The 24496-nt window shown below is 42.4% G+C and overlaps 1 protein-coding gene across 1 annotated transcript in view; it reads right to left on the reverse strand.

The window, feature by feature from the left end:
- Nucleotides 1-22677, reverse strand: part of pde4a (phosphodiesterase 4A, cAMP-specific) — a 54092-nt gene extending 31415 nt beyond the window's left edge. Inside the window, exon 1 of the mRNA XM_086055581.1 lies at nt 21618-22677. Coding sequence (XP_085911707.1) covers nt 21618-21919 — 302 coding nt within the window. The 5' untranslated portion in view covers nt 21920-22677. The remainder of the gene's footprint in view (nt 1-21617) is intronic.
- Nucleotides 22678-24496: the final 1819 nt, after the last annotated feature.

Genomic DNA, 24496 nt, shown 5'->3' on the forward strand with positions numbered 1-24496 from the left:
TTTAGGCCCAAAATATTGTTGAATTGTTTTGAATTGAATTTGAATGTAAAAAAAAAAGAGAAAGAAAGAAAGAAAAATGAGCTGAAAAAGATGCTCCACTGCATGGGCGTCAAGGGACTTTACATTATATTTAGCCATTATCTACATTAAGCTGATAAGATCTTGATGAAAGCACAATTTAAATGATCTTGTTTTTATGTTATGCCTACCATGAATTAATAGCGCCGTGTAATTACTATGCCTGTTGCAAATGTTTCCTGGCCTCCCCGGAGATGAAATGTAGCAATTAGCATAACTGTACTCCACTATTAGAGTACAATTCCCATACGATTTAATAGACAGAAGAATCCCATTAGTAGGACGAGACTAACAACACAGATAAACTGGCAGTTATGGGCGGTTAGAAAGGTAAAGGCGGGATGGTCCGTGTGTATTGTCCTGAAAAACTGGCCAGTGAATGAGCTGCGTTTGTCCGATGACTCAGTCTGTCTGTCGTGATCACTCTTGCGTCACTCACTGCCCGACTGCCCCTAACAGCCTCCATTTCTTTTCTTACTTTCTTTCAAAGCACCGGAATTCTTCCCCCCCCCCTCCTAAAAAATGTTCCATAATTCAAATGTGCCTCTTCTGTTTCCACTTGGCATCACCTCGCACCAGACTCACGCCGCCTGTTGTCCAAGACGTCTGGAAAAGTCGACTGCGCCAAATGAAGCAGGGCGATGTTTAAATCAAATAGTGAAAGGTGTATTTTTATTTTATTTTTTCAGCTTTTGAGTGGTGTCTCGTCTGCTTTTACCCCGAGGGAGGTGTGGGGGCTGCCGTTGCAAGAGGCTAAAAAAGTAGCCAGTGACCTTAAGGGATGCGGTTCAATTCTTCCGGGCCAGAGTGAGTTTTACGACATTGCAAGGATTCAGGAAAACCAAAAAAAAAAAACTGTCGGAAAAAGACATATAACAGTGGAAGTAGGTAAAACCGTCATCATGGCTCACATTGTTTACTGGGTTTGATCATATAACGTTCGCAAGCTGAGTCATTTTCAGTGGACAGCAATTGGCAATACAAGGCAAAATGGCCGCCGCCGATGGACAAAAACAGGTGGCTTTTTCTGCTTAATTCATATTCCACTAACGCAACATTAATCAGAATAACATATTTACACGGGTGGGGGCGCATAGAGCATATTATTGTAAAGAACATTTTGGACATCACTTCTTCTTTAAGCCGAGCGGGTACCATGAAGTGCAATTTCCCCAGTTGAATCACAGGTGTGTATTAATAATAAATAACAAAGGACAAGGGAACAACAGCAATATTTGCTGAATTTGGTGGGAACGCATCAAGAAAATGAGGGCCTCTTGTATTTCACTATAATAAGGAGAAACGTTTTATTCTAAAAGCAGATTGTTGGCACAGGAAAACAAAAATCAAAATGGAGCGTGTGGAGCCCTCAAAGTGGAAATCAACCCAAACATTATTTTTTCAAGAATATGTTCCCAGCAGGCCCACTAGATGAAACATTTTGATTAATATTGCATTCGTGGAATATGAGTTAGGGTTAGAAACTTTTGAAATTTTGTCACTGCTGTCAACTGAAAATGACGTCACAACTGCTCAGGGCTCAGGTAACGACCAATCATGGCTCAGCTTCAGAAAACAGGTGAGCCGTGATTGGTCGTTATCTGAGCCCTGAACAGTTGTGATGTCATTTTCAGTCGACAGAAGTGACAAAATGGCCACCCCCACAGATGGCTGAAAATTTGTGGCTTAACTCTTATTCCACAAACGCAATATTTATTAGAATGCCTTGTTGCCTGGTCTGTTGTATTTACTTCTCCAACGCATTGTACAGGAGATTAAAGATATAGCAAGAAAACGGAGCGGCGCGGTAAACTGGAGACTGTGGAGTACAATATGGCAGCAGTCAGAGCCCAAGCAGAGCAACTGGTGCGGTCTTTCTCGTTTCCACACACACACACACACACACACACTCACACACAGTCACTCACAAGCTGCCACGTGCGCTGAGCGTTTCAGTATTGCTCTATTATGGCAGCAACAGATGGTCACGTACAAGACGGTTGCGGAACATCAGAGCGAGCTGCAGTGGTTTGAGCTGCGTGATGGCGACAAACGCTTTACCGGCAGGCTGAACGCATCCCTCGGTGCCGTGCCATCGGCCGCACCGTGAAGACATTACACACTCGCGGCGCTCTACAAAAAAATAACAATAAAAATAAATAACACGCACAGGCCAAACGTTGCCGTTTTGCGCTCTGCTTGGCATGCAGAAGCGGCACTTTTTTTTTTTATCAGCCTCAGGCTAGGGCCGGGTAAACAACTTCGACCCTGTCCAAAAATCCCAACGGTTTTGTTAAAACGTTCCACCTGAAAGCACATGCATAGTGCATGGCAAAGCAACAGGTGGCGCTGGAGCCGCAAAGCCATTTGTAGCCTTTTCCAAATCAGACACAATAATAACATTGGTGGATCAAGTAAAGTAAAGTCACATATTCTTTAATAGCATGGTATGTTTTTATTGTCAATCTGCAATATATGCCAAACATGCAGAGGATTGAAATTTCATTTTCTAGGGGCCGGCCCACACTCTCAAACACAGCTCTATTCCGCGGGGTAGCCATTTTGATTATTAATGTGCATGCGTGCAGTGTGTTTATCACTGAGTTTGCCTGGAAGGCAAACCCTGAAACGCAGTACATATGGAAGCCTAAAGCGACCTGCGGACGATCTATATCCAAAACTATGGATAAGCCTGCAGGGAGCAAGCTCTGACGGCAATCGTGAAAATCAGCGAGTCATTAAAGCGGAAGTCAACCCAAGCATATATATTTTTTGAAGAATATGTTCTATGCAGGCCCACTAGTTGAAACACGGCATTCTGATTAATTTGGAGTTTGTGGAATATAAGTTAAGTACCGGTAGTAAAATGCACTCATTTTTAGCCATCTCCGGGGGCGGCCATTTTGTCTTCTGTCGACTGAAAATGACATCACAACTGCTCACAACGACCAATCACGGCTCAGATTCGTAAAAAAAGGTCAGCCGTGATTGGCCGTTGTGAGCAGTTGTGATGTCATTTGCAGTCGACAGAAGACAAAATGGCCGCCCCCGGAGATGGCTAAAAACGAGTGCATTTTACTACTAAACTTATATTCCACAAACGCAAAATGAATCAGAATTCCGTGTTACAACGAGTGGGCCTGCTGAGAACATATTCTTGAAAAAAAATATGTTTGAGTTGACTTCCGCTTTAGATCATCCACAAACAATTTAAACGGATACATTCTATTTGATGTTTTTATAAAGTGCAAAAACAACTTTGAAACGGTTCACCACCAACAAATTGTGCCTTTGTTGTTCTTTATGGAAAATCCCCCAAAAATCAAAAGCAGTCAGGAACAGAAAAATGGAAGGGAAAAAAAAAAAAAAAAAAGTGGTCGGTGCGGACGTACGGCAACCAGAGGCTGGAAAGTGAAGCGAAGCTCAATGAAACAGTGCGAAGCGAGGCTGGTTGTGTTAATCTCATTACACCGAGAGCCCCGAGGCTCCTCTGGCCCTATTTATAGCAGCCTGACAGAAAGAGAAAGGGCCGGCCTTCGTATGCGCGCTGCCGTCGCTGTCGCTTATGCAACTGAGCGGCAAACGACGATGCCAATCACACGGGGGCCCTCGTGTCAAACGGAGGGAGACGGGGAAAAAAAAAAGAAAAAAAAAGATGATGTGTAAAAACAAGCTTCCCTCTCGCACCGGTAGCGAGCAAAACTGCAATCGAGAGTCTGGATGCAATATTCCATCAAATATGAAATATGTAAGATGTTTCCCAATGTGTCTTTTGAGTGGTCACCTTGCCAGAAAGAGAAAAAAAAATCGAGAGGAGAAGCAGCACATGTTGGGAGAGGACTCAATTTTGATCCTCTCACAACAACAAAAGCCCTCATTTCCCACAAGTAATCACACAATCAGCCCCGGGACACACACTCATGCACATTACACTATGTGAACACGCACACTCACGCAGAGCGAGAGGGAACTCAGACTGGGCGAGTTAATTACCTCCACCAAGGAGGTTCTGTTTTCAACAGCGTGGGTTTGTTTATATGTGGCGGTTCCTGTATTCATTTTGTTGTCGTTGTTTTTTATGACAATTATTTTAGGTCCCATTTCTGCATTTATTCATGACAATGCTTGCGCTACAAAAAAAATAAACAAAACAAAACTGTGCAGTGGCCTGCAGACCGGTACAGGGGTCGCAGACCGATGGTTGGGGACCACTGTTTTAACGATGAAATTACATTAAATTATGACAATTAAATTAAATTAAATCATTTTTCTAAATGTAAAAAAATATACATAATTGTATTGCTATTACTAACATTCTTACATGAAAATCTTTAATTGAATTCAATGTAATTAATATTTGCAATTGATTTAAAAAAATACATCAATGAATTAAAAAATATATGTTAAATAATTACATTTAAAAAAATGAAATAAAACTAATTACTACGGCTGCAACTAATGATTATTTTAATTTAATTTAATTTATTTAATTAATCTGCAGATCTGATATTAAAAAGCATTTAAATTCCCATCCCTTTATCCAATAACCGGACATTATTTGAAATTGACAGTGCAGGAAATACACAAACATACAATAATTATGATTCAGTTGCTGGTTTTGGTCTTTTTGCCCAAATGCTGTTTTCCAAAGTAAAAGCAAATGTTTACAAACACAACGATAATCAGGCTGCTTTCATGGAGGACTGATGGAGGATCAGATCATATTTTCAGTTGAGAGGCTGAAATTAAGATGAACGGTGAACGATGTCTCCAAGCGATTAATCAATTATCTTTGGATTGATTGATTCATCATTTGCTAAGTGATTCCTTGTCAATTAAATCATCGCATCTCTATCGTTACAATATATGAATTACATAAAATTCCATTTACCAAAGACACTACTTAATCACATTGCTGTCATATTCTCATGAGGTCTGACTAAAATTGTGTCACAAATATGTGCATGCAAGGTCAAAAGTTGTAATATCAAACCAATCGAGATGAATCAAATGACTAATTCAACTTCTTTGACTTGACTTGTTTGTTGAATCTTATCATATGAGCTGGTAATTTATTAGAAAAAATATATAAATGTTACTTGTTCTGTCTCCAAGGCGTTACGGAAGTATCACAGTGGACAAACGTTTCATCGTCGGCAGAGGTTGTGCGCTTTCTTTTTTTTTTTAATTTGTTCAGGGACGTGCATATGAAGAAGACGAAGAAGAAGCAAAAGAAGACATCCAAGAAGAGTAAGAAGAGGACAATCTGCTCCACTGACCTCCCCGGGCGGCGCATTTGGCCCGTCTGCCCTCTGACACAGTGAATGCGGCGCACTGATGTGTGAACGCGAGTGTGTGACCTACAAGGAGACAGGTTGTGCTCACACGTAGATCCGAGCGCGCTGGTTGGCCTCCCTGACACTCGCCTCGAGCGCCTTTCATGCATCGTGGAAAATTCTTATGGCGACTGCAGGTGGCCGCCTTTATTCCATTGCGCGCACACGGGACAATTTTGTCTATTTGTTTTTCCAGTTTCACTCAGACCTAGACAGGAAGTGGCAAGCGTTCCTGAGATGACATCAACAAAAGAACTATGAACTGTGCATTGCATGTTCCGGGTTCGTCACTATTTTGCGTATTTTAAAAAATAGTTTTGGAGCTATTTTTGTTCTGCCTCCCGTTTTTTTTTTTTTTTTTTTTTTGGTGTAATTCCACTGTCGACCACTATATTGTGACACACCGCTGTGCACATTTGAAAGAAGAAGAATGAAAACCGGAAGAATTTCAGTTCCACATAGTTTTAGCTCAAGATGTCAAATCCTCTTCAGTCCTGCTTTTTACGCCTACAGAAAGCAACGGCACCCTGTTACGCTGTTTGTATATTGTACGTCTCATTCATTTCTCTTGGTCTCTCTCAACATACGTATAAAATGTTTTTAAATGTATTTGTAGTTTTTGAAAGTGCGTTTGAAGACCTTGAAAAATCGGTATTATAGGTGCTATAAAAACATACTCTCATTAGGTGTACCTACTAAAGCGTCCCATTGGTATTTTCATCTGCCAAAGCTTCAATTTTAAACGTTTTTCCACCGGCTTTGCATCGTTAAAATGTCACTATTCCTTGCCTGACATCCGAATTCCAAACGCAACATTTCTCTGCTTTGACAGCAGCAAAATCGACAGAGCGGGGAGGTGCATGTTTTTGGAAGCAAAGGTTGACGTATATTTCATGCTCCAATGTCTCCCAGATGCTCCGGCGCAGGAAGCCCGGCCTCCCCTGAAATGAAGCTACGAGCTGCCATGACGTCTCGGCCCCCCTCCTCCCTCCTCCCTGGCATCATCATTTCCTCCTACACGTTTCCACTTGTGCTCATTTGCACATCATCTCCTGCAACGTCGGCGATATGTTCCATCTTGACGCCGTGTGCAATAAAAGCATTGGGACGGTGAAAATGGAAGAAAAAAAAAAAATGGAGCTGTAAGCTACGTATAACAGCTTCCACTCGCTTCCTGCTGCCTTATCAGATCTGTTCTAGTTTGTCCTAAAAGGTGTTTGGTGGACTTTTTCCGCGCCAAAGTTATCCAAGCATGCCTTTTAAGGGCGCCGTGCTTCTCTGTAGCTTGATGCGTGAGGCACCATGCGATTCAAGAAGGGTTTTCAAGTGGAACGATTCAATTTGGTTCGATTCAGTGAGATTATGATTTGATTCAATATGGTACAGCTGTAGCTTTTGTCATGTTTGATAATAGGAAACAACATGTAAAAGCTCTCCAAAGGCCAAACTATTCAAGTGAATTGAATTCAGAAAGAACAAATGGTCAGCAACATCAAAGCAATTTGTACAGATTTATAACTTTTGGAGCAGTTTTTGACTGGTTCAAACTTCATCCAGATTGATTCAGTAGTTTGTGTACCGATGCACTCAGGTTGTTGGAATCGAAAGCGATTTTACAATTCAAGTCGGGTATATACGCTTCATCCTCTGTGTAGAACGACTAATATTAGTGCTGTACTGATGAGTTGAGAGAGGAGTTATGAGTCTGACTTCAGTTTTATGCAGGACAAACCCCACTGCAGTCATTTTTTTTATATTCGGGATGTCCCCCAGAATCAGGGGTGACTCGAATTGAGATGCGAATTTTCCGTTAAAAACGAACGCAGAATCAAGAGTTTTCCGATTCGAGTGGGAATGAATCCTAGCATGCTGTTCCATGAACTAGTGTCTCAGGAATGTCAGAAAAGCAAGGCGTGCGACATATATACGAAGGGGGTGCACAGCGTCGTGTGAAGCCACAGACGTCTGGGGAAGCGTGCTTTTTGAGAACGACATCTGGAAATATTTGTGCGTGTATGGGAATTTTATGCCAGCTAATAAGCCTTAAACTGTTCAGCAATCAGTCAATAAAGCCCAACCAGGAAGTGTATCGATGCCTTTGCTGTTACTTGGACCAGAGAGACGAACGCTCCCCGATTAGCTTAGCGTTAGCTAGGTGGTACAACAGAACACGGATGGATTTACAGTAAAACTTTCCCAAAAGCAAAAAAAAAATTAAAAAATACCCTGGGTTCTGCAATTGGCTAGTGTATGATGAGTGATCCCAGAGATTAAAGTAAGTTATTTTAAACTAAAAAGGAGGCTTGGTGAAGCGCGATATACAATATATGGTGTTGATATGATCAAATTGGCTTTTTCATTATTTGGACTATGACGTGTTTTTGGCAAAATTAGCAACTCAGTCGAGTTGATTCGAGATTCGCTGCTTAACTGGTAAACAAATAGCGAATGCGGATTTGGAATGCGAACCTGAGTTTGAAGACGAATCCATTTTTCTGTACGATTCAGGGACGGTACATTTTGTAAGTGTGATGACCCGAATCAGTTCGGTCAAATCCAAAATAATTTTCCGATTCAAAACCGTTGACATTACACCCCAAAAACCAGAAAAAGGCCTTCGCCAAACTGCTAGAAGCATAAAAATGTCCAAAATATGTTAGTCATTGATGAGAAGGTTTGTCCAAATAATTCAATCCATGGACGGCCCCATTTCCAAGACAACACAGCAGGCATAAACACAAAGCGAGGCGCCAAATCCCAATCGGTAAAGCTGCACAATTTCAAATACCTGTCTGTCATCAATCTAAACGGAGCGTTGTCCAGACGGAATACACCGTCAAGTAAATGAAACAAGCTTGTATTGTTGAGCACTCGCAGCCTTCGTTTCAAATTCAAATATAATTGCAATAACGCATAAGTAATAAGAGTGCTTGACAGGGTGGATAGAGAATGAGCAAATGTCTGGGCAAAGACGAGTGTGATTGGATTGGGCCGAACACACACACGCACACAAACAAACGAGCGCACGCAAAGAGAAGTCTGCCACTATCGGCACCATCTGTGCCCATTCTTTGAAGACTCCAGCAAGCTCATTTTGCGACGCCACGTCCACGCTCGTGTGAGTACAGCTGAACGTGTCTGAGGCACTTCCGAAAATGGAGGACATATTCTATACATGACTGGTTAATGTCATTATATCACGGTGTTACTTTCAATGAATCCCGATGAGTCATCTTTGCGTCGCTATCAGCAAAACAAGAGTGGAATTCTACAGTATGACATTTAATGTCAAAACATTAATGGCCTTCAACAAAATAAAAAAAAATTAAAAAACAATCTTAATAGGCCAGCTTCCCATTAAATTTTTGTATTTTTTTTTTACAGAGCACTTGCATTTTAGCACTTTATAATTTTTAATAAAAATGATACTTTACTTTTTCGGTTCTTTTTATGTATTTAACGTATGTCGATAACTGCCACTGACAAGGCAAAAAGAATCTGACATCGAGTAAGTCCTCCTCGGCAGTTTGACACATCTGCAAATCATTATATTTGTTCAAAACATTTTGTTGCTGTGTTAAATGACATTTTATATATGAAAAGTACTAGCGGTATCGGTATTCCGTATCGGTGTTTACTCAAAGAGTGAATCCGTGTACTGGTATCGGTCTGAAAAAAAATGACATCAAATATTCCTAGGTTTTTTTTGTTTCTGTTTATTTTTTTTTTTATTTTATCTCGGTAACAAAAAGGCTTTTCCAATTTTAGTTTCAGTTATTTCGTTAGATTTCGTTCTCTATAATAACCGTGGTACGGATTTCCCCAGTATTTGTGAGGGTATTCTCCAAGGCCCAACGTTTTTGAAAAATAACCTAATTGCGCAACTTTTTCCCTCAATGCTGCGATTATTTTTTCAAGGTCCTCTTCCCATGTATTGTCTAACAATCAACAATATTACACAACTGCACCTGTCCGTCCTTTAATCTGGCATCTGGAGAGAGTGACTTCAACCAGCCACTCAGCTCGAATCTCCCGTGACATCGCTCACATTAGTGTGACAGGACGCTCTGCTCGACAGGTGTACGTCGTTTGTTCTTTCCGCGCCGCTGATTCTGTGTGTGCGTTTGTATTAGAGTGTGTGTGTGTGTGTGTGTGTGTGTGTGTGTGTTGCCCCGCGCGTTTGTCATCCTCAGTCAGACAGACAGCAGCCCAGAGCGCGTTCCGCTGGGGACGTTCCCCCTCGATGGTACACATTTAACATGTGGGCTACGTTTGCGCGACATCCATCCATCTTCTGCTGCTTATCCTGTTCTAGGTCGCGGATGGAGCTGGAGAAAGCTATGGCAACAATCACAGGGCACATGTAAACACTTTTAGAGTTTGTAGTTAACTTACCTACCACGCCTGTTTTTCTCAGTATCAATGTAGTAAAAAAACGTGACTCTTTTACTTGTGGGCGTCAAAACATTCATGCAAAAATGGAAATGCTGCAAAATGCATGCCGGGTCACTAGGTGGCGATGCCGTTTTGCAAGTGACCTTATTTTGACAAATGATTCGAAAACGATGCGAGCTACAACCACAATAATTCAACATATTGGATGTCTTTAGGTGTACCTAATAAGGTTTTAGCCATCTCTGAGGGCGGCCATTTTGTCTTCCGTCGACTGAAAACGACATCAAAACTGCTTCAGAATACAGGTTAGCCGTGATTGGTCGTTGTGAGCAGTTGTGATGTCATTTTCAGTCGACAGAAGACAAAATAGCCGCCCCGAGAGATGGCTAAAAACGAGTGCATTTTGCTGCATAACTCATATTCCACAAACACAAAATTAATCAGAATGCTTGAAAAAAACATGTTTGGGTTGACTTGCGCTTTAAGTCATTTTTAACTCACTATCATAATATCGGTAAAAAATGTGAATAAAAAAACTATAAAATAAATATTCGTTTTTAGCTTTATGTCTGCGTCGATTTATCCAGCCCATGAGAATTTCTCTTCTCCGCAAACATCCGAAAATGACTTCATCAATGATACTATTAAGGCCAATGATTTGTGGCTAAGCGCCGTCACCCCAACAAAATCCATACTCGCCACTGGCCCAGCAGTATGTTCTGTGGGGCGGGGCATCCAGTTGCTTGAAGATGTGTAAAGTATGTCGGAACGTTCTATAATTCATTAACCTCCGGAGCCTCTTTAAATTGTGAAAAAGGCGCCTAATATAATAAATACGATAATGCTTCAATACAAGCGAGCGGCCGATGATGGATCTATGATGTGATTAATGTCGTGTTGTCGCGACAGCGATGACAAAGCTCGGGCGGGAGAATCCCAGCAGGCAAGCAGACGAGGCGTAGAGGAGATGCAATCAATGCGAGTCATTTACGGCGGGCTCCGAATGATCACAAAGAGCCAAGCAATCACAGCCGGTCCCTTTTTCTTAAGCACAAAAGGAGCCGGTCGTGTCGCGATATTGGATAGTTCTGTTGCACAATGGACGGCTCCCGTGACGTTACGATGGAGGTAGCGCACCGGATTTGAAGCGCCTGATACAGTTTTCCGGCGTTATTACGCCAAAGCAAACACGACAGAAAGGCTTGAGCGGCCGAGGAACAGGTGGTTTTCGCTTGTGAATTTTTGATGCTTTTGTTTCCTCCCGCCGGGATTGTCGCCCCAGTCAGGCCTCTCCAGCACAATGAAACGATATATACAATATATCATGAAATCAAGCGGAGGGCAGCCAGTTCACAGCTAAAACTATGAAACAAAAATATGATCAAGTTAAAGGCGACATATAATGGGAAGCTGACTTTGTTTGTAGACAAACAGTTAGGTCTCTGGAGTACCAGCCCGCCAATCAGGTGTGAAATTAAACAACCAAGTAAATCCTTTGTGGGCCACCTAATTTTACATTTGCTTCATTCGACATGGTTCAATTAGCCAGTGGTGGCTGAAATTGCCGTCTGGACATGGTAGGGTGAACATATTCTGCCCTGGAGAGAAGTGTCAGATAACACCACAAAAAGTGGATGCATTTGATTCTAGTTTCTTTTGTGTATTTTGAATAGCAACTTTGTCGCTAGAGGGGTCGGAAAAGTAGCTAAGTCGGCAAAACTGAGAACAGTTCAGCGCTGTCGCAGATGCTAGTAGCTAACATTTAGTTTTAGTTTTACAAAACAGCAGATACGCGTTATCCCGTCAATATTAAAAAGGAAATGAACTCAAACATATTTTTTTCAAGAATATGTTCCCAGCAGGCCCACTAGTTACGGCATTCTGCTTGATATTGCATTTGTGGAATATGAGTTCAGCAGCAAAATCCCACCCCTTTTTAGCCATCCCAGGGGGCGGCCATTTTGTCAATTCTGTTAACTGAAAATGACATCCCAACTACTCAGGGCTCAAGTAACGACCAATCACGGCTCAGTGTGAGAAAACAGGGCAGCCGTGATTGGTCGTTACCTGACCCCTGAGTAGTTATGATGTCATTTTCAGTCGACAGAAGGGACAAAATGGCCGCCCCCGGAGATGGCTAAAAACGAGTGAATTAACTCTTATTCCACTAACGCAATATTTATCAGAATGCGTTTCAACTAGTAGGCTTGCATAGAACATATTCTTGAAAAAAAAAAAAAAAAAGTTTCGGTTGACTTCCTCGTTGAGCACCTCCGCCTGCGTTTTTACGAATGTCATCTGTTTTGTTGTTTTCTTTGATCTGTTTAACTCACAAACGCTCACATCACACATATAGTATACGTTTTACACTAAGAGTACATTTATGATACATAAATGTTTTGGTCTTTGGGGTTACGCTAAAATGAAGGTAAACGAACCATGAATTCATGTGAAATTAATGTGGAAGACGGCTTATCTACTGTAATGGTGTACTAACTATGGCCCAGGGGACATTGGCAGCCCGCCAGCCATTTTTCAGCGGTACGTGGCATACACTCAAAATGACATTTGTTGGCATAGCCCGCAAGGCTAGTTAAAAAAAAAAAAAAGGGTCGGAAGTGGGTAGAGTGAGAAGGGAGGGTGTCAAAAAGATAGGTGCGTCTACTACTAATAAATTGTTTTTTATACTGTAGAGCTTTTTCGAGACATGCAAAGACACAGATAAACTATTCACGAGTAAAATGATTTCTCTTCAAAAGACTGTGGGGAATAATAAAGATTCAATTTTGGAAGCACAATTTGTCTCTTCCATTTTGTGCTCTGAGTCAAGGTCCAATTGATGAACATAAAGCTCCTCAAGTAACTGGCTGAAAAAAAGGTCATGGTCAGTGCAGGGGTGGATCTAGTCGAGTGGGTTACAGGGCCACGGTCAACCAAAAATCGTGAAAATTCGATATTATTTGCCTTATCAACTTTAACAGAAAGCTGTTATGTAGCAGTTTCAAAAGAAACAACTAGATTATATAAATGTATAATTGCTTGTTTGATTGATTTCATTGTGTTTAATAAATTACATTCAAAATGTCAAAGTTTTTCTGCATGCGGCCCTCAAATGAAAAAGTTTGGACACCCCTGATCTACTTCAATTAGAGTTGTTAACGTATTAAGCATTTTGATTTGCAGACTTTTAAGCGCTCATTAGGACAACTTCACAAAATTCAATAAGTCATTAGTCTGACAACGACAAAAATGCAAACAAATCTGTGGCTTTATCACTTCCACTTTTCATGTTTCTTGAAACAATGATATGTAAACATGCTGAACTACATTGCAATGATGATACTTCCCACCACTGGAATGTCTGAATTTCGCGTTTTCTGGAACGTTTTGGAGCGTTTTCTGTGTGTACCAGATCCAGGAGCAGATAGAAAGAGCGTCACGAAGGCCACCGGCTGAGCTCAAAGTGATCACGCGTGCTATCCAAAGCGAAGCGGGCTCAATGATCCGAGAACAAACACAAAAGACGGACCTTGGACGCCAGCCGCACGCCTCCTTGGTCGGCAAACAATTCGCTCGCGCCTGCCGTCTCTGCCGTGTGCCAGAGCGCCGAATTCCCGGCCCTCCGGAAGCTAATTAGCGCAAAGCGGGAATTCGCGCAGTGCGTCAACAGATGGTCGCCCGGTCACAAATGAGTTGTATTTGCCGGGGTGGTTTTCCTCGACGCTCTCTCGGTGAGACTCCTGCTCCTCGGCGTCGATTAAAGTATAAATCAACAACGAAATGCCATGCTCGTGCTAATTAACTTTAGCTCATTATGAGCGAAATGATGATGGCAGCTGGCCCGTGAGGCAGGCAAAGAGCAGCTTTACTGAAGAGACTTGCTGCGCTTTCATGCCGAGTAAGGATGCATGCAGTGCATCAGTGCTCTGGTTAAAGGGGACATATTACGGAAAATTGACTTTTTAATTGTTTGTATACAAATATCGTAGTGGGGTCCGCCTATTTGTGTATACAGTGGTACCCTGACGTGGTTTCATTTGTACCGTGAACACTCATCATTCCCCATTGAAAGAACAAAAATGCAATTAAACCATTCCAGTCCGTCAAAAAAAAAATGGAATTTGTTTTTTTCATAAGAGATTTCAGACAATTTTAGCATTTTCTCATCTCGAAAAAGCAGTCTGTCTAAATGCAAAAGAATACAGTAGGCAACATAGACTCCCCGTTTAATTGTAATTCACTGACGTTGTCCCACAAATGCTAATATTGGTAAGTGTACAGTGGTGCCTTTTTGCTTTGACTTGCAAGCGCAGACTTCTAATATGAGCACTTGTGGCAGTGAACTCAGCCCACTGAGCAGTGGTTTGGCAAACAGTGAACAATTCAGCAAAAAAGACGCTTCATTCTGTTCAATGGCTCTCCTAGTCGAAGTTTACTGTCAAAGTAAACATAAAACAAAAAGAATTACAGGTTGTGCATTGAAAACCACAAAAAAACACCGACCGCTTTGACCTCATTTAGCTTAATGCTAATAAACAACGCAAAAGGCCATTGACATGCTAGCATCGATAGTAGTGGTTGTAGAAGAAACCGCTCGATAAACACAAACGATGGCGCAACATATAGCCGTGGAAAAAATGATGATTAAAGATACAAATGCTTTGAGTCACAAGTGTGGTCATGGAGCGGATTAAATTCGCATCTCAAGTCAGACAGGTCATTTTTTTATCCTTAGGGTATTTTAACAAAAGCATATAACAGAAATGCTATTAAGACATCTCTGAACTGTTTTAAATTGCCCAAAAAAGTGAACAATATTTAATAACCTTTAAGCAAGCAGATGTCGCTTTGCAAGACCTGGGAAAATTATTAGGATTCACTTTTTCGCTGTTACGGGCGGGCAAATTTACGACACCCGTCTATTGGGACACGTTGACGAATGATCCCACTAAGTCCTCAAGTGCCTTCCAAGCCGTCACCTTTTTTTTTTTTTTTTGCTAAATGAGATCTATTCCACAAGTGCAGAAAAATGGGGGTAACCATGGCAACAGAATGGCGGGGAAAGTCGTGTTCGCCGTCAGTCATTGATGCTTGCCTGTGGAAGTTCCTGCGGCGCGGCGGCCACGGGACACAGTGACTGATGCGCTTGTATTAGCATATTCTGGCGAGAGTGTCGAACAAAAGACGCCGGAGGGGGAAGCGGAGGAAGACATGCAGGAGGAGGAGGGCTGCCATTTTGTCAAAAATACGGAGTGGGCTGGCCCGCAAATGGTGAAAATCTGCATATCATTGACGACCAATATAACTGCACTGGGAAAAAACAAAATATATATATATATATATATATATATATTAGGGCTGTCAAAGATTAATTTCAATTTCATAACGCTTTAAAAAATAAATTACTCAGCGAACTCAGTTTTATTTACTTTCTGTGACAGCTGACCTGCTCACTTTGCAGCAAACTTAGAGGAGAGTCACTGTCGCAAAGACAGACTTATACGTAGTTTTACTTTAAAAAGTTGCTCGACGGCTGATTGGCGAAATCCAAAATGATTTGCGCACTTTGCAAATTCAAATACTGTATAGTTGTACTTCTTTAATGTATCGTTTTAATTTAGCAGTTAATTAGTAAAAACAAATATATATATATATATATATATATATATATATATATATATATATATATATATATATATATATATATATACACACATGATGTCATTCTTGAATCCGTAATAAATGAATGGAAATACACCGTGCTATGCATTTATAAGAAAAGTTGCGACAATTGATTACACACTTGATAAATATGTATGTTTATTTGTTTACAATGTGTTTTCTTTAAAATTTTCATTGTAAATGCCAGATGCTGGACGACAAGTGGGGTTATGTTGCTATTTGTACGAAAACCACACAATCTCACTTGTTTACCGTGTCGTTCTGTTTTTTACCTCAACCTTGTCCCAAACTATTCCATCAGCACCTCTCAAGCTAATTGATCCTCTCGACCCCCAGATAAGGTGTCGACCGACTCCGACCGAGTGATTGAATGGACTTCATTTCGTGCAACAATGAGGTCATCCAGCGGGTCGATCGGCAGCCGACCAATTTAAGAGTAATTACCTTCCTTTTACTACGCGCTCACTTCATCAAGTTTGCTCTTGAGGTAATACGAGAGCAATCCTGACATGCAAGCATTAGAGCGTGAGTGTTGGTGGTGCTTGTGTGGAGGGAAGACGAGTACTCAAATTTGTAGCAGTGGTTCTCAGCTGTTGTCGCCCCGGAACCCGCATTTTCAAGTGCAGAGTTCAAATGCAAAAGTAGGCATCTCCAGTTTTTGTGAATTGAATAAAATTATGATTTTTAAAAAACATTTCTTGTGTTGTATGGTGGCAGTGACTCAACTCACTTCGCAACAAGCAGCGGTGTGGCACATATAATTAGAGAACAATTCTTCAAAAAAGAGGCTTCAAGCTGTTCAATGCCACTCCAAGTTTGCTGTCAAACTAAACATAAAACAAAAAGAATTACACCTTGTGATTTTAAAAGAATCATATAGTTTAGTCTTTCAGGCCACTAGCTTAATGCTAATGCTAACTAGCTAATGTCTAAATCCGGGCTGCTTTCAACATATTTTTAACAGAAAACGGGAAAAAAGTGTATAATTTTTTTGGAGACGAAAAGACCCTGACTTCTTCTGTTATCATTTTCATCTGACGGTAAAATAATCTGAGCTGCTCTAACTAAATTTAAAGTGGAAGTCGACGCAAACATTTTTTTTTTCAAGAATATGTTCTCTGCAAGCCCACTAGTGGAAACAGGGCATTCTAATAAATATTGCGTTTGTGGAATAAGTGTTAATCCACTCGTTTTTAGTCATCTGCGGGGGTGGCCATTTTGTCTTCTGACGACTGAAAATGACATCATAACTGTTCACAAGGACCAATCACGGCTCAGATTCAGAAAACAGTTCAGCCGTGATTGGTCGTTGTGAGCAGTTGTGATGTCATTTTCAGTCGACGGGAGACAAAATGGCCGCCCCCTGAGATGGCTAAAAACGAGTGCATTTTGCTACTTATCTCATATTCCACAAACGCAAAATTAATCAGAATGCCGTGTTTCAACTAGTGGGCCTGCTGGGAACATATTCTTGAAAAAAATATGTTTGGGGTGACTTCCCTTATAAAAAACAAAAGTCAAAAAGAAATTTAAAAGAAACTATAATAGAAAATCCCAAACTATTATAACCCTGCTCTTACATATATGTTGACGCCCAATGAAATCTGGTTATAGGACAGGAACTGTCTTTTTTTTTTTTTCCTCCTCCCCTTTCTTTATCTATTTTATTTATTTGATTCTATTTTTAATACTCCCGCCTGTCTGCCGCCATATCTCCGACATGACACCATAGTCCCCGTAGGCCGAGTGCCATTGAAGCAGAAGTGCCAGCAGACTTGCACGGAGCCGCTTCTCCATCCAGCTCGCCTTGAGCTATGCGGGCGGAGCTGCCGGATGCGCGGCGCTCCCGATAAAGAGATGAAGAGATGAGGCATGTGGCTCCCAGCGCTCTGTGGACATGAGCGGAGAGGCAGCGTAGACGCTCATCCTAATATGTGGAAAAAGAATGAATAGCGCATAAACACGACGGAAATCCCTCTGGCCTCCCACCGATACGGACATTTAAAAAAAAAAAAAAAAGATAAAGCAAGGCGCATGGCGGTCCGTACAAGGCTGAGGGTCAGACGCTAACCTGTGCGCGGCCCACTCGTAAACACACACACACACACTCTGACTCTCGCCACTCCAACACTTATCTGCCAGCTTCCATTCCTACAACACAAACACCCACACAAAACACACACAAACGGAGCCCGTTTAGTGCGCTTGTAGGAATCAAATTATCTCCATCTCTCTCACCGTGAGCCGCCCACAGAAAGAGAAAGGCAGGCGCTCGGGTCCCGGCGGACGGGAGATTGGACCACCCCGCAGCGTGTCCCGAGGACCCCAACGCAAATCGGCCTCTTCCCTCAATCTGCCTCCTGCCGGGAGGGGGCTGCCCCGAGGAGCATGCCGGCATTGCGGGGAAATAAGGAAAAGAAACAAATAAGGACAGCAGAGATGGAAGAAGGAACCTAACGGCCCTCGAGAGAGACTAGCAGGGATTTGTTATCGGGCTAATAATCACGCTGGTTCAGAGGAGGGAGCAAGCTGGCAGGATGTAAACGAAGGCTGTGGCTATTTTTACAGCAAGTATCTATTTTCTCGAGGCTATTTTTGTGACGATTTCCCTGAAAAGCTAACCTTCTGTCAGGGCTTCGTCTGAGATTAGGACTTTGATTTGATTTTTTTACACGCTGGGGTCTACGTAATTGATTTCAACTGTTGTTGTGGCGGGTGGGGCGTGGCGAACCCAAACTTGACATCGCAAGCGCCTTACATTTGGCTTGTGTAATGGTGCATTCGACTTCAAGCTCACAAGTGTGCGAGCAACGAGAATGCCGGTAACGTGTTAGAAAGTAAAGCGATACTCTAATATAAGCATTTTTTTGTTTTGTTTACATTAACGACTAATGTAACACGTTACTTTCCTCAGTTACGTATCTAACTACAGTTACTTTGCAAGGTCACAATTCGTTACAATTTAGCAGTTGACGATGATAAGAATCGGCTCACAGGAAACGAACTGCCATGTTAAGGGAAGACTAGAAAGACTTTCTTTTTTTTTCAAACAAAAAACAAGTTAACGTTAAGTAAAATGAACACACTTGTTTTTTGGGGGGGTAAATAAAAACCCCCCAAATTTTTTAAATGGTAATAATGAATGCATTTTAGGCAGCACCGCCACCTGTTGCTTGCTTACAACCTGCAAACGTTTTCGCTTGGAAGTACAGCGGTGCCTTGAGATACGAGTGACTGCCCTACGAGTTCTTCAAGATATGTGCCGTCGTTAAGCTCTTTTTTTTTTTTTTTTTGCTTTGACTTGCAAGCGCAAATTTGAGGTAAGAGCACTGTGACTTCAGGGCAAGCAGCAGTTTATCAAAAAGCTACCAATATTTTCAACAACGACAACAAAAAAGGCAGTTTGTTGCCACTCCCAGTGGAAGCTTATGCATTTATAAGAAAAGTAAGCATTAGAAAAAGAGAATTATGAGGTGTGTATTTTGCTGGTTAGCTTATTGCTGATGCTAACGCATAATGGGAAATGCCGTATACGTGCTAACAAATATCATCTTCGTTTGAATCCAAACAGTGGAGCAACACATACCAGATATATTACAATACACATAATGTAGGCATATATTCTTTAGCCTCGGCGAAGGACGACTAATAGGACTGTTCTCTCTCTCAGTGTATACTGCCCCCAGGTGGTCACAGTGCACCAGAAGAAGTATCATAACGACTGTTGAAGTAAAAAGTGTGGAGAAAAAAAAAAAACGGTTAAATTCTATTTTATTACATCACAGGCTATTTTTCCACATTAAAATAAACAATTGTTGTTGTTGTCTTTTTTTGGAAAGGATTCATGACAAAGTCAAAAGAGCAAAAGCAGAAGCTTTAAGGTTAGAGTCACATTAATGGCAGGCCTAAAGATGCAATGATGTCAGCTTTGACAGTCAACCATACACAACAAGTTTTCATCCACCGGGCCAGAAAGAAGCAGCTGCAGCTATCAAGAGGATAAATGGAGCTGCCGTCGTGTGAGCGCCAAGTAATCGTATCAAAAAACGCATTGTTCCATGACTCACACTTGATGAAATGCACTTAATCTAATCGACTTGATTAACACACGTTGCGTAATTCCATCTCTGTGTGTTTTGTGGGCTGCCACAGTTTTTTTTGGTTCATATGGCTTGCTGCGGCGTTATTGGCCCGTCGCCTCCGAATCGAGAGCAGCCGCCGTGTGACACTTTGACGAAAGAAAGGCGGCATCGGTGTGACAGTCCGGCGTGCCAAACTTTGTCACATGCATTTACCGCGCCCGAGGGGATGTTCCCGTTGGCTCGGAACGCGGACGAAAAATGTTCGAGCCCTCCGAGCCCCTGGGAAATTGCAGTCGAACAAAACAACGGAAAATTGCGAGGACACGCAGCTCAAATTAAGGAGTTGACGGGGATGACAAACTGTCCTACGATGGAGTGACTAGAAAAAAAAAAGTCTACACACCCCTATTCAAATGCTCGTTTTTTTTGGTGATTTTAGACGATAAATCATTTCAAAACTTTTGCACACCATTAATGTGACCAACAACCTGCCATTTCAGGTGCCTCTATAATTATGCACCAATAAACTTAAGCTGTTCTAGTAGGCTTTTCCTGATGTTTTCTTTTGCTTTCTACTAGGAGCCAAGGCGGAAGCAATTATGAACAGTTCAGAATCGCAGTCAGCTTTCGCACACAAAAAAAGTGGTCACTCAAGTTACATCGCAACCAAAGAGTACCAGCGATGGGGAAAAATTGCGATGACAACGGTAGAACGCGAAATTGAACTTTTTCAAGATGGTCAGTACAAACATGGCCAGACTACCCGGAAAGAAAACACACGCGAGCACATAGGGAACATGTAAATTCCACACAGGAAACCAAGATCTGAACCCAGAACTGAGAAGCAGATATGATAGCCACAGTGATGTTTGGAATAAAACTTGAGAGGCAATCCCCCCCGCCCAAACAACTAGCCAGAAAAGTGAGTCATTAAACCCCCAAAAGTGTTAGTAATTGTTAATATCAATTGACCACGTTATTCTTGAAACTAAATTCCTCACAGATGATATCAGTTGGAAAGGAAATGAAGCACGTACCGTATACAAGCACATGCAACAAAGACTCTCTGTAACTTCCACTGACAACCCAGGCTAAACTTAGCTCCTCTCTGACATACGCAGCAAGATGTATCACTTCAACATACTTCCTTGGCACCAATTACCGGGAAAGTAGTATCTTATTCAGACAGGGCTTTAGTGGCATCTTGTTGCATTACATAAAGTGCACAAAAACTGAAAATAGCTTGGGATCAATTCTACGGAGAAACATGTGTTATTGATATGCGGCATAGTAGTTTGCCTTGAGAAATCATCCAATTTCACTAAATCGGTCCGAATTTTGCCGAAAACGCTCAATGATGGTCCATCGGTACCGACAGCTTTCTCTTGTAGAAGGACCATACAATTTGGATTGAGGGGTCATAATGTTTGAAAAAAATCAGTCTGTTCGCCTCGGGCATCAAATGAGCTTCGCATGCCACTGCTTCCTTGACACGAATGACTGTACTATTTTCTGATTTAGACAAGGCTTTGGAAGTATCTTGTGGCATATAAAGGCATTTCACAAAGACCACAAAAACTCATGACAAGGGCAGATTTTTCAACAAAAAGCTCGGGATGGATTCAAAGTATTTGTGAAAAGTGAAACATTGCTGTGTTTTCAGTGCCTTCAACTTGATTTTTTGCACAGCTTTCTTTCGAGTGGGCGGATCTCACCTGACAATCCAAAGATTACGCATCACATTCCAAAAAACATGAAAAAAAAACAAAAAAAACATGAAATCATAAACCCACGCGTCCCGCTGCCTCCACGCACAAAAACGCCTCACGTCGGTTAACCCTGCGGGCTCACTGCGTTATTTACATTTTTAAAAAAAAGGGGGGGGGGCAGCCTAGCCCACCCACCCCCTCATCTCCCTCTCTCTCTCTCTCTCCCCTTCTCCTTCCACCCCCTTTCCTCTCGTTCGGCAGTTTTACGCATACGCCTGCCGGGCTATATTAGGGATGTTTTGCGGGGCGCACCCCTCTGCGTGTTTTCCTCTTACCGTCTGGTGGCCACGCAGTTCCCGATGGACGTGTGCGTGGTGCCGTGGAAGGACGAGGGCCAGGACATGCGCGACTTCTTGAGGCCGGGCCGGTCGCTGGTGTCCACGGCGTCCGAGCGCTCCATGTGCCGCTGGTGGTGGTGGCGGTCGGTGTCGGAGTAGCCGCGGTGCTTGATCTTGATGGGGGTGCGCGGCTGCCTCCAAAGGTGCTGCGGGGGCTTCAGGGTCGCCTGTCCTTCGCGGGGCACCGGCAGCGAGAGGGACAAGCTCTTCTTGGAGCACGGCGTGGGCGCTTCCATCATGGTGCAATAAATAAATAAATAAAAGGAGAGAGATGAAAAGAAAGAAAAAAAAAAAAAGTGGAAAAAGGTGTATAAGAATTGATTTAGGAACTTCAAGCGTGACTAGTATGGCTCTTTTCTATGTCTCATGTCGCCGCACAAGAGCGCAAAGTCCACACATGACTACGTCAGAACATGAGGAGGAATAAGAAATCACAGTGCTCATGTAGCGCCCGGAGTCCAAATCATCCCCCCGCCCCAAAAAAAAAATCTGCATCAATCAGATAAATCTCATGGCGGTGAATTTAAATTGAATCTCTCATCTCTCGGTTGCTCCAGCATTCGGAAGAGGAGGCGCTGCTTCTCCTCAACTTTGACACCTCCTCTTGTTTCATGGCGCACCGGCGGGGTTGTATTTGTTGAAGGAGAATGTATTGCTTTCTTCCCGAGCCACTTATTGCAGAAGCTCGTTATTGCTCGAGCAAAGAAATTCCAAGAAATTGCCAGCGAGCTAGGACGCGGAGCCGCTGGATGCGCCCCGACGGCGCGGGGAAGCCGGGCGAGATTCCTCCATGGAGAGACGTGGAGATGAACGCGCTTTCATCCACACTCCCGGTCGTCCTGACCATCCGGGCTCCGCTTTTCTTCACATCCACCCCGAGAGGGGGAAAAAAAAAAAGGAAGCTCTTCTTCAGTGCGGTTCCATCACTTCCTCGTCCTCATCCTCACTGCTGGAGTTCTCCGACTGTATTGGTTTCCTCTTCTCTCTTCCCTCCCGTTCTCTCTCTCTCTCTCTCTCTCTTTTTTTTCCTCTCGCTCGCTCTCTGTCTGTCTGCTGCCTTTCGTGGTGGTTGGTTGCTCGCCTGTTCTCCTCCATGATTTGTCAGCTCAACCTTTTATGTGCTCATCCATTGTGGTTGTATTCGCCCCCCGCCTCCTCTTCCTCCTCCTCCTCCTCCTCCTCCTCTTCGCGAGTGGCGCGCACGCACCCTGACATCCAAAATATACGTCGCACAAAATCACTTCTGGCATGTTTTTTTTTTCCCCACTTTTTGCTTCTCTTGAAGAAAAGAGAAAAGAAACTCAAAGTCACTGCGAAGGACAGACAGTCTTTTTCCTGGCTGCTCAGTGCAGTGTGGCGATATGGACCAGCTGTGATTTTTGTCTTAATTGAATTGGCAAAGAGAAAACTTGCGAACACTCTGAAAAAAATGATGGTTCAAAGTCACCCAAAGTGGGTGACTTAGCTAACCCAGCGCTGGGTCCAAAAGGGACCAAGTCAATGCTGGGTTATTCCAGTGTTGGCGTAAGGTGTTACAAAAGTAATGCATTACCGTAATATATTACGTTTTTGGATGCTCTTCCTGCCCACCCATTTTAAGATGGGCTTGGGATATAGGCACACAAGTGAATGTTACGTTATAACATGTAACAAAATAACCCAACTTTGGTCAAAAAATTGGCCCAATCCGCTACTTGGGTCACTTTGACCCAACTTTCTGGGTTGTTCAATTCAACCCAACTTTCCGGGGTTGTTTTGTACAAAACAATGCAAAAAAAAAAAAAAAAATCTGCGGCGGGGTGGGCCTCCCTTTGCACGCCATCGATTTATGCTTTGTGCACTGGAAAAAGCATTCACCAAGTTGGAGGCACATGATTGTCCGAAACGTCATGAATTATTGAAGAATGAAGCGCCCAGTCTGACCCTTGATTGATTAATTGATAGACTGATTGATTGATGACGGTGGCGCCGCCTCAGGGGTCACCAAGTCCGTTCCTTGAGGGCCGCTATCCTGCCTGATTGAGATGTCTCGCTCCTCCAACACACCTGATTCACATGATCAGCTTATCAGCGAGCTCTGCAGAAGTCTGATAAGAATCCTGCTAGTTTGAACCAGGTGTTGTAGGAGGGCAACATTTAAAACATGCAGGAAGACCAGGGTTAGCCTTGTATAAAAAAAAAAAAAAAAATTTTTTAATTCTATAATTGTAAAAAATATATTTGACCAAAACGGTATTGACATGATGAAACAAAATGAACAGAATTAAACGGTTTTTGCCAAATTATTTTTGCTTTAATTCAATGAACATTTAGCTGCTCCTTCTGGTATGCATGCCTTGGCCACGTGGGGGCAGTATAATACACACACAAAGAAGGAATGACAGAATAATGAATTGTTTTTGTTTTTTTTTTAAATAAAGTAAAACTTCTGCTTTGTTCCTCCTTCCATGACAGGTGAGAATAAATGTTTGTTTTTTTGTTTTTGTACTGCACAAGCGACACAGAGCAACAACGGAGCGTTATAGTGTGTAATGCCCATTACAACGCGGGTTCCTCCACACTGTAATTAATGTCCTCAGCTCACAAACGACACTCTGAGGGATCGTACCCGCCTCATTCTTCTCATTTGCCCCAACCGCCAGCTGAAATTAAATCATTATTTGTATTTATTTTGTTCACACGCCAGCAGAAGCATCGATACAATGCGATTTGGATGTCAGTGGAAAGAAAAACAGAGTCATTAGGAGAGGTGAGAAAAAGTCATTTGTGTATCGTACGAGAGAATCTACAGAGACTAAATTACACTTATGATAATG

The sequence above is a fragment of the Filicampus tigris genome, chromosome 16, assembly GCF_054856515.1.
Source record: "Filicampus tigris isolate MCC_2025a chromosome 16, RoL_Ftig_1.0, whole genome shotgun sequence".
Lineage (NCBI taxonomy): Eukaryota > Metazoa > Chordata > Actinopteri > Syngnathiformes > Syngnathidae > Filicampus > Filicampus tigris.